Source organism: Drosophila yakuba, chromosome 3L, assembly GCF_016746365.2.
Source record: "Drosophila yakuba strain Tai18E2 chromosome 3L, Prin_Dyak_Tai18E2_2.1, whole genome shotgun sequence".
NCBI lineage: Eukaryota > Metazoa > Arthropoda > Insecta > Diptera > Drosophilidae > Drosophila > Drosophila yakuba.
Window position 1 is genome coordinate 18,627,659 of NC_052529.2, and position 11,627 is coordinate 18,639,285.

Consider the following 11,627-nt stretch of genomic DNA (forward strand, 5'->3'; position numbering starts at 1 on the left):
ATGAAGTTCATAGAAAAGAAGGGTTAAATTAGGAGTAAATATATATTGCAATGCGTTTCATAAGCGCACTTGATAAGAGGGGCAATAAACATAAATCGGTTAAAATATATAAATGTATAATTTTCCTTTAAGCCTAATACAATGTTTTACGACTGCGCTTGGCCGAGTTCCAAAGACGGCAATTAGAATTTGCGCTAGGACAGTGCGGTATTCGTTATGCCAGATTGAATTGAATGTGTGTACAGAACAGGATCGAAAGGAAACTCCCGATTTTGGACCACCGCCAAGCGCAGCCGAAGCGGTTCTTTATATATTAACTACGGACGCGCCGCAGACTTTTAGATGCTTTACAAAGTGGCTTACAGATAGCCCATTTTTACCCTCTTGCAATGCAACTTAGCTCTTTTAAGCGCGGCCTCACCACTCAAGACTGAGAGACGATTCAGGAAACCAGAATGTGATACGATGAAGCCATTTATGGGACAAACCCCATATGCCAACTTTAAAATTTACCAGTGCCAACGATCAAGCGTGAATGGGAGACCACGCTTAAGCTTAATTCTTTAATAAATATACGAAATATTATACATGCCTAAGTGCTAGAAACATGTGTAGACACATGCCTTAAATATATATCCATGTATGTATGTATATATAAATTTGTTTTAGTACACGTATTATATATATGGTTTTTAGTTTTCTTTTTTTCTTCTCCCCATTTAACTCTTATTTCTTTTTGTTTTCTTTTTTTTTAATAAAAAATATATATAAATATAGCTATTTGAATTTGATTTTATCTCTCTGTTCATATGTATAGTTATCATTTTTGTTTTATGCATTTAAATCTTTTGCCTGCTCAGTTGGTTTACCATTAAATACGCTTACAGAGTTATGATTATTGGGTAAAATAGAGGCTTATGCTTGGATTTAATATACCCTTTAGTTGGGGTACAGCAAAACGCAGTAAGCAATTAGCAGTTAATTAAAAAAACACAAAAAAATAATAATTATTATAATTGGTAGAGCAAAACAAGAATAAATAACAAATGTGCCGTGTAAATTGGGTTCTGTAAAAATTATGTATATCATATAAAACTTATGCTTAGGCCTAGCTGTCGAGCTGGGGATTATAGTTGATAGCAAATGGTAGTTGTTTTCATCTCGTCGCCCCATTCTCAGTCGTCCTGGGGTAATGAGTGAACGGTTTGGGAAAGGGATGTTTTGTTTGCTTGCTTGTCGGCTTGCTTGGTCTTGTAATATGTATACAATTTATCATATATTTATAAACATTAGTTCCCACTGATGTTACGTCTTTTGCAGCAACTCGCTTTGTTGGCTGGGCGGACTTGTCTGCTGCTGGTTCAACATGGTCGGAGCAGACAGAGTGGTTGCCTGGGTAATAACTGTCGTGGCAGAGATGGTCTGTTGCTGTTGCTGCTGCTGATGCAGCTGGTTCGGCGCCTGCTGCAGCTCCTGTGGATGCTGCTGGTTGGACTGATTGTTCAGCGGCTGGTTCGAATTGCAGAGCACCGAGTAGACGGAGTCAACTTTGCTAAGCTTCTCAAAGAGTGGGATCAGTTCGCGCAGTTCGCAGTCGGTAACATCGTCAAACCAGGATTTCACAGGAACCTTTGATGGGACATAAATAATTCAGTACGGGGTTTATATTTGGTCAGCCTTTGTTCCACTTACTGCATTGTCTGGGTGAAAGATATAACTGGCCGGTGAATTATCGACAATGACGATCTTTTGAAGATCCCGCCCCAGACGATTCAGATCCTTTATGTAATTACCCCTGTAATAAACGCATGATTCCCTAAACAGTCTTGCACGAAACACATTCCACCTGAAATTACAATTAAGTAAGTAAAGTTAATGCAAAGCTTTTCTGTAAGTAAAAGTTTGTCTGCAGAATTTGCTTGAGCGGCTAATTAAGGGTCAATATAAACATAAATATAAATTAGAGTAAATATAATTTGAACTCACTTGTCTAGCAGATCGGCGACGGGATCTGCATATTTGGCTAGTGATGCTGTAAACAGAACGCACTCGTAGAGTTCGCCCATCTTCTGCAGAAACTCGTCCACGTGCGGTCGCTTCAGAACGTATACCTGATGTACGGTTCCATCGATCTCCACGGGAACTATGAAATCAGCATTCGGTATGGGCTGGAAAGTACAACATCAACTCAAATGAATATGAGGAACACTAGGCGATTATCCAAATGCACTCACCTTAAAACTACTGTGCACTAGGGTCTCATCCAAATCGATCACCATGCACTTTCTGTGCATATCGGTAAGCCTAACCTGAGGTAGTAGGTACCTTTGTTGGTCCGGTAGTGGTGGCGGTGTTGTTGAACCATCGATTTGTGTGCCATTCTGGTTGGTTTTCGTTCGGTTTCGTCGCCAGCAGCAAAGCAGAGATTGGAATAATCCTCGCTTCTGTGGCTTTAAACGATCCACATCATCTGGAGATATACGAGATCAAACATATGGGCTTAGTAAATATTTTAATGATTTGTGTTCAGTATTTATAAGAGTTATGATGATCCTTTCTTAGAAGAAAAATATTATTTAATTTTTACAGTAAAAATGCAATCACAAATTTGTTGAAAATTTCATCCACCCACTGAAATCTCAAATTTGTTTAAAATTTCAGCCACGTTTTTCAAATAAAAGAAACTAATTTTCAGCATGTGAAGTAGCTAAGCACATCATAAATCTCAATAAGGATAGCCAAATGCCAAATACATTCCATCGCTCTAACATCATATATTTTAACAGCAATTCCGAGCATTTTCTCGATGACTCCTCCATTAATTTAAACAAAATTCTATCCGCCTCATAAAAACTTCTCGCGCAATATTTAAGACCCCTAAATACTCGTACGCCCACGATGTTTTCCCATACGTGCGTATATATTTTCATTCCATTTTCGTCTGGGTGTTTCGCCTTGCTCGGATTACTATTTACAGATTGTCAGTTTGGCCACATAATGACATAAACATTGTCTGTTTTGTTTGCCACATTTGCATAACACAAATATAGATCTATTCCAATTTCTATATCTGGTTAATACTGCAGTACATGCAGTGCAGACAATTTGTTATAGTTTCTCGTTTGGCCGCCACTGTGTTTTGGTTTGCGGTTTGTGTTTTTGTGCAAAATTGTTTATAAATAGAAGTCAAAGGCAAAACTAGAAGGCAGCAACACGACTGCTCAAGGGAAGGGGGCAGGGTGTGCGGTTCAGAGGGTGGAAACATGCGTTTAATCGATGGGAAATGCTATAATTGCATTCAAACACAAACAAAGTAGGTAGAGCAGGTGAACAAGTCCGTGTTTTACAGTCCAACTACATTGTATCATTTCTACTAATTTTGGAAATAAAAATAAGAAAGTTATTTCACACTAATTGTTTCTTATTGGAAACACAAGTGACCAGCTTTCTGTTCTATAAAAATTACATACTTATAAAACAACAATTATTTAAACTAAATGCGCAAAGTAGTATTTGATCATAACTTAAAAATGTATTTTTTTTAATTTTGTTCATACTAGTTGTTTATAAATGCATAATAATTATATGACAAATAGTTGGAATGTTAATTATTCAATTATTATTTGTTTTTCCATATTCTTTATTAATAATTAATATTTGTTTAACTATAGTGTCCTATCCAAGAGCGCAAATTTGGTGGAGTGCAAGCTATCGGAGTTTCACTGTAGCAGATACAGCGAGCAGATAGATAGTTAGTTGGATAGATAGATAGATGGATAGAAGGTCACAGGCTGACCTTTAAGCTGGCTTGAGGTGCGGCCACCTTGGCCAAAAGGGATGAGGGACGGCTGGCAGATGGGGAGTCAGCGATAGAGGATAGCGGGAATGCGTCCGTCCGCCATTTGCATTGTGTGGCAACAAAAGGAAACAGCAGTCAAACATCACTTAGCAGGGAAAACAAGCTTCAAGTGGGCGATGGGGGTGGTGGCGAAAGGGGGTTGGTGGGGGAGCGTCCTTCTTGCTGGCTAAGCTAGACGTAACGGTTCATTGAACCGTTAGCCAAGTAAAAACTGAGCTTAGGATATGTCGAGCATTTTCTTGCTGCGAACCTCTTTTCACCATACCCTTTTAAATGGTCTTCAAAATTGATGTGCAGAAAATGCATCCATATATAAAGAGTAATCTATATCGATGTTTTATAAAACCATTTTTGCTTCGTTCAAATCTAGTAGAAACGTATAATCTTATTCGTATGCTGTATTCATATGTTTTTGAGATCGCATCTTGCAAGGAGTGGTCTACAAAGGGTACTTAAACCTAGCGTTACTCTTTCTTGCTTTTTCCTAATGCATTTTTTTGCACATAGAACCCTTGCCAGTGAAGTGCAAATGCACTTGAATATTTTATGAGCGTGTGCTCTTGTTGTAGTTGCTGCTGCTCCGCTAGCATAATGAAAGCTTTTTCCAGCGTCTGGCATTTGTAATTATTAGGCAGGTGAACCACCCCCAATCCCCGCAGCCTTCACCTCCTTTCCGCTCCTTTTCCGCTCACCTCTCAAGTTTTTGCATAACTTTGCATAAAAAGGGTCCGAAAGCCAACGCGAAACACTCAACTTGTTGAAAACTGCTCTGTATCCTGGCTGATTATTGATAGGCAATCTATATTTGGGTCGCCAATGGAGCAACACCTCCAACAACCAACCAACCAAGCAATCAACCAACCATCCAGCCAACCCACTCTAATCCGTTCCATTCCCAACACCCACCCCATCCCACCCACATCACACTCAAATAGGCTTTTGTCCTATTTTTAAGGTGTTTCAAGCAAACCGTCGACGGAATTGTGTGGGCAGCCGCTTCGCATTCCTCTTGTGCTCGTTTCCAGACATATTTAGATGACCATATTTATAGCTCATTATTGGGCCAACAATCTGTCAAGTCTCTACGAGATTCTGTTTTAATAGACACCCAAATATGGGCGAAAGTATGCGAAACGAGTCGGTCACGTTGAAATACTCAATAATTCAAATGTCAGATTACATTGATGATGATTACCGCTTACACTTGAAGTACTTAAATATCTAAATAAAAGTTATATAAAGATATTAATTGCAACTGCTACAATCACCAAATTATAAACATATGTATATGATTGATCAATTATCAATTCTGTATAAACTAATGAAAATAATTTACAACTGAATGATTATGGTTACTTTACGTAATTAATTACAGCTATAACGAATATATATGATTTGCATTTTAGCAATAAAAGGTAAATTCCCTGCACCTCTAGAGTAAATGCATCGGTTAATAACAGCAAACCACATTCAATACAGATAACTTAAGCTGAGGTCAAAAGAATAAATCGCAGATTTATGTAAAATATTAAAGAAAACATGTACACAAGGACGAAGGCAACTATAATCGGTGCTTTGAATTATGCAAATGCGATTCCTTCTCCGCCAGACTGTTAAACGGCCTTACGCGTCAATTGGGCGTGATCTTCAGGACAAACCGACAACCTACAGCTCAAGAAAAGCCAAACCAACTATATGTATATGTATGTTCATATATCTGGTGATGCGAAACGGCACTGGCCATTCCCAAAGATTTTCTTTTGTTATAATTTGAACATATTTCTGTGACAACTTTCTGTTCTGTTGGCGGGCAAGGTCTTTTTTATGTCAGATAAGCAGGGGAAACACGTCAGGGGGTATTATTTGATAATTAATTTAAAACAAATAAAAGAAAAATTCATAAGAAATCGAGACTATAATTGCCCACATGCACACACACAATTGAGTTGTTTTATTCGGTTCTCGGCCACAGACGCTTATCTAATCGAAATGTTTGTTATCTGGCAGGGGGCACACCATGATATCATTCTTGCCGATTCCAAGAGCAACAAAAATGCCACACAGTCTCGACCTTCAGCATATTTATGAAGTTTTTCGTGTTCTTTTTTCTGTTTTCAAAAACTTCAAGATAGAGGCAGCTTAAATTTTAAGCTGCGCCAAAGAAGATGGCAAACAAAGTTAATGGCACGTGATATAAATGGGCAAAAAAACAAGTGTCAATAACTACAGTAAATATTGGAAACGGGAACTGTGTAAATTAAAAGTTATTGATCAACTATTTTTTGTTTAAATATTTACCCAAATGAAAAGGAAAATACTACACAAATTTTCTTAGTGTCAATCGGTACACCTGCTTTACAATATTTAAAACTGAATTTTCTTTTTCCCTCGTAAAATGACTATACAATTGAAACACCCTAAGTCGCCTTTGTTGTTTGGGGGTTGTTCTTAGCTTTAGGAAGCTGGGTTCTGAAAAAGCAAATTTTAGAAATTTTAGAGCTTTGAATTGCTTGCTCATGTTTTGAAATATCATATTTTCAAAACTGAACGTGAACAAAACTAATTTCTGGGCAAACGATTCAAGCTTTCGAATTCTAAAAATTTGCTTCTACCGAATCCACTTTTTTTTCCAAACGCATCTTCTTTAAGCTGTTGGCCTTTATTTAACCCCCATCGTAGTTCAACGAACCCATATTAACCACGAAGATAAAATCTCCTTGTTCAGAACTCGTTGACCTTTATCGATTCAAAAAGGAAAAACTAAGGCCGTCTTTTTCAAAAATGTTTCTTCTGTTTCTGTGAGCAATAGTATATAGGAAATAGCATCTCACAAATCTTTTGCACGCAGTCCGCTCATCTTGTGCCGTATATAATATAATTTTTAATAATTAAGCATTGCAATGCATCTGTTCACTGTCTGTTTTGTGTATTTTAGGGTCCATTATGTCGTCATTTAGATACACTTATAGATACGGGCAAAATTGTAGCCAGAAAACAAATTCTTAGTCCCTTTTTGTCAATTATAAGAGATTTTTAACACCAATTTTGAAAGTAGTCAAGATTCAATAAACTTGAATAAACGTTACATATAAAATTGTATAAACAAAATATACATACATATATCACTCTAACAGTCTAATTTTTACCGCTAGTTCGTCTAGTGTTCTGATTAAAATTAGGTTTTAAAACTTAACGTTCTTTGGCAAGCGCAATTATTGTAAAATAACCAAATAAATAAATATCAGCATTTACCTTCACATTTAGTTATTTTTGGATCTGCCTAATAATTGCATAATATGAAATGTTTATACATTTAAATTATAAATATTTCAGAGTGTTCAACAAATGTTTATAGTATTTAACGTTACTATTTTTGGTGTACAGCAATAAATGAAATAATAAAAAATTCTATATAATAGAACAAGTGATATGTTTATGAAATAAAAAGTATAAACATTTCAGCATGCCGCAGTAAAATGTTCAGCATTCGGTACAATCCAGTTTTCCCATTTTCCAAAATTTGTTTATGCACGAGATCTTTGAACTCAATTCGCACTCTTTAATTTAACATTATTTGTGCTATTTTTAGACTCGCTCAATAAATGTGAAAAATAATAAATTTTTGAGAAAGGGCGTTTAATCGAAGAAAAGCGCGCAGTCTGTGTGTGCGCGAGCAATTTGGCTTTTAAGACCTTGAGAAAATTGAAAAATCACAGCAGTTCAGCTGAGGCGTCTAGAAATGAGATACTAGAGAGCATTTGCGTTTGCCCATAAAAACAATATAGATGTATTTATAAGCGAGGGGAGTCCATGGAGCGCGGAGGGGGCGTGAGGTTAGCGGTATGGCGAACACATATCTATATAAATATTTATACGCGGTGAGGCAAAGCAAAAAGCACTTAGGCGGCGGCACCCACTCTCAAATAAAAAAGAAAAACATATTTCAACTGTTGCTGTTCGCTTGCCGGTTTGTGCCCTATTGCCGTGCTCTTCGCACGCACAGGCGCCCCACACACCCACTCGCTCACTCACGAAAAACAGCTGAGATCAGAATAATAGTAGTGAGTTTTTTTAAAGGCCTGAAATCTTGAGATCAAGTAAAGCACCCCTGTATGAACACATCATATTGGTGCATCAATTTATTGTTAACATGTATAACAAAAACTGTTCTGTAAATCCTAAGGGTTTATTACATTTACATATGTATGTATGAATATGAAAATTATATTTTACATTATCTTTACTTAGCCAAAAATAAAACAAAATAGATAACGATTCTAGACACAAACTGTGTGATAGCAAGTTGGAAATTATTACGTTTTTGTGAGTGTACTACAGTCTTGACCACAAGTGTTGTGCATACAGCTACGGTGACGTTTTGCTCATTATCTCACGCTCTCACAGTTGGCTAAAGCTCAACTAGTAGAAACCGCATAGATCCCTATTTGGAACGTAATGGGATAACTTGATTTCAAGATGTAGGCTCCCGAAGCGATTTTCAATATATATACATATGTACATATATATATTTCTGGTGACACATATAGATCGGCGCGGCGATAAAAGACATTTATTTGCGGCTAACTGGCAGCACAGTCGATAGAAATCAAAATCAAATTCGAAATCAGAATCAAAGTGAGCGAGCGACGTCGATTAGCACCTAACCGCAAATATTTTGTATATAATATACCAAGTATAGCCCGTACATTTGTGTGAACATGTATATAAGGTGCAGTGGCGACCGCAGATTAGATTAAATTAGTTATTACTTTACTTAAAAGCGTTCATCGCGTTTTTTCCTGCGCTCAGTCAGCCCCGCCCTCCTACTTTTTTATTGCTCACTCTGTGCACAAATAAAAAATACGAAAATCTTAGGGCAAATAGACTTTTTCATTATAGGAATAATAGCAAATGCTTGGTTTGGTCACGTAAGAGGCACTTGTTTCTGATAACAATAGTCCGGGTGGTTTAATTCAGTAAATATGTAAATACATCTAGGATTGTGTATTAAATATATTTACTTTCGATCGCATTTTCTTGGTGTGTACTTAACCCGCTCTCTCATGGCTCTCACCATTCATTTATTCATTCATTACAACCGTATCGCAACCTTTAAGCTACGCTTTTGTTGTTCGTCTGTTGCTTTGCTTGTTTGTTTGTTTGCATCACTGTAAAAAAAATACACACAACTAGTTTGATTGTGCTCTCTCTCGCTGTCTCCCGCTTCATACCGGTTTTCCTGTATTTTTTAAACTTTTTTTTTGCGTTTTTTCTGCTGCTTTTTACTGTGCAATTTAATTGGCAGTTTCTATTGTTGGACCCTCGAAAGTAAACATGCAAAGGCAGTTAGGCAGTTAAGCGAACGAAAAGAAAATAAGATGGGAGGAAAGTAAAGGCTTTCGTGTCGAAATTCCATGACGTCACATGCGCCGAAAGACGTCATCAATTGATTACAGGTGGGAGTGGGCCAGTGGGTGGCAAATGGGCGATGGGCGGTGGGTGGTGGCTCGCTGGCGGCAGAGTTGCAACTGCGTCGCAAAATAATTCAATAACCACAAAGCGAAGCCAGCAAGTGGTTAGATCATTTACAATGGCCAACGAACAAGAAAACACTGTGTGCTGTGCTGTGCTGAATAAAAAAAGGGGGCGAAACAAACACAACAGGCAGACACAACTGCCGCGAAAATAACACTATTATTAAGTATTGTTATACATCGCAGTGAAAACCTGTGCAAGCCCATTCATTTGAATGTTAACTCACGATTCGGAAAATTTATCATTAGAGAATATTAAATCTATTTTTTGTAAAAAAATACTTAAAGTGAGTTCATCACATAAATATTATTTTAAATTAAGCCTTATTTCACCACAAAAAGTGTCTATAAGGTCAAACTTCTAGTCTAAGGTGAAAGAATTAATCAGAAAAATAACAGATATTTAAAATGGAAATTAGATTCTCAATTATAGCAAAGAAATTGCATTTAATTGGTTTCAAATTACAGAATGTACGGCAAATTGGAAACACTCGTGCAAATAAATAATATAGCTAATAATACGTTTATTGCATGTTATTTAAATATATTTTTCCAAATTTCAAGCACTTTTGTCTATTATTCATTTATTTTATGGAGTGGTTCCTGTACAAATTAAAAAGGCCAATGCCATTTAACTCGCTGCGACTTTCAGAAAGTACGACACATGTACAACTAACTTATTCCCACAATTATATTGACCGCAATTGGGTGAGTTTGAAAGGTCAGCGGGGTGTTGGGGCCTCTTTTTTGGGGGGTATACTGGGTGGTGGGTGATAAGTGGGGGAAACTTCTTGGCAGCGGACAAGTGTCCTTTCGTCTTTGTTGTGACGCCTCCCAGTGGCGATGAGTCATGAGGGGAGCTCTATATATATATGTACAAGTGTGTATGGGGTCTGGGCTTAAACCGCTTTCCCCAGTTTTACCCCCATTTTCGGTTCTCACCTTTGTCATTGGGATAGCTGGGATAGACGTTCAGTTGCTCGTCGTCGCGGGAAACTTGCGTTATTATTGATGTTGCATCCATTTAAGCACTCGGTTTGTGGCTCCACTTCGCTTAACAGGTTGATAAATCGGATTCGGATTCAGATTCTGATTCAGATCGGTTTCGGATAGGATAGCTGCAAAATGTTGCGCACACATGAGAGATAGAGATACATAGGATATTGCAATTATCGCGAGATGATTTCATGTTTTCTTCGCATATATGGTAAGTGTCATGTTGTATATATGCCATACATATGAACATTCACCACGTATATATAGCTCACACACACACACACATGCACCAATTGATAGCCTGCCCCAGACAGTGGAATTTTACAATTACGCTTTGGCCGTCCGTTCGCTTCGTTTTATTTCTCGATGCAAATGGGTTTTCCCTTTGATATTCACCTCGCTATTTATCGCTCTCTCTTTAGCTCTGTTGCACTTTCGCCTTTCGGTTTAAGTAAATTCAAAACTTTTCAACGAATTTCAATAAAAAACACTTTCTTTCTTTCCTTCGCTCTTGTTTTTGGTTGCGCTCATTCTTTTACTTCTTTATCCGCGTCTGCTTTTCGCACACAGCTTCGCAGCGTTTTATTTATAAACGCCCACACAGACACAGCACTAACACACACTCTCGCACGCACACGTACGCACACTTGCTCGGCCGCTGGTGTTTTCGTTATTTCGTCTCGTTATTAAATTTTTTTCTAATTTTTGCCATTAATTAATCGCGCAAAATAACAAAACGCGTGTGTACGTCGAAAAAAAGTAACAGGAATAGCGCAAAAAAACAAAACGTGTGATTAAAGTGACCGAAGTGGATGCGAGGCTTAATACCGATGTGCAACAAAAAAGTGGTAACACTTCGTATTTGCCTTGGATGTACAGGTAAAAGAAATTCTTATAAATAACTAAATTATTTACAAGAAGGATATAGGATTTCTTAGAAAGAACATTTAAAGTGTGGAGTACATATAATAAATGATCACTTGCATGGATTTCCAAATTTGAAAATCAAAGGTCATACTTTGCGCTGCAATGGACTGCCAACTTTAGTGAAATGTATTTATAAAACTCTTGATTTCAAATGCAATCTTATTTTCTTATTTACATACTTTACACCACATAAAAATAACAATTTTTCATTAAATGATTAAGCAAGTTAAGAATAGTTCCGCTTTATGTGATTGAGTTCTACCGGCTTTCAGGACCAAAATATATAAGGAAAATTAGGTCAAACCTAAAAT

The 11,627-nt window shown here is 37.2% G+C and overlaps 1 protein-coding gene across 1 annotated transcript; it reads right to left on the reverse strand.

Moving 5' to 3' along the window:
• Positions 1–28: 28 nt before the first annotated feature.
• On the reverse strand, positions 29–11,141 carry LOC6539528 (phosphatase Herzog). Its single transcript, XM_002086380.4, has 6 exons — positions 10,786–11,141; positions 10,336–10,511; positions 2,235–2,470; positions 1,987–2,168; positions 1,693–1,846; positions 29–1,629 (listed from the first exon to the last, which is right to left on the reverse strand). Exons 2-6 carry the CDS (start codon positions 10,415–10,417, stop codon positions 1,306–1,308), a joined length of 978 nt encoding a protein of 325 aa, XP_002086416.1. The 5' UTR covers positions 10,418–10,511; positions 10,786–11,141; the 3' UTR covers positions 29–1,305.
• Positions 11,142–11,627: the final 486 nt, after the last annotated feature.

Coding starts and splice junctions, on each gene's coding strand:
- LOC6539528 (XM_002086380.4), bottom strand. CDS start 10,417: ATGGATGCAACATCAATAATAACGCAAGTTTCCCGCGACGACGAGCAA. Junction 2,471..10,335: donor CAGCTATCCCAATGACAAAG/GTGAGAACCGAA, acceptor GTATATCTCCAG/ATGATGTGGATCGTTTAAAG. Junction 2,169..2,234: donor TAGTGCACAGTAGTTTTAAG/GTGAGTGCATTT, acceptor TGTACTTTCCAG/CCCATACCGAATGCTGATTT.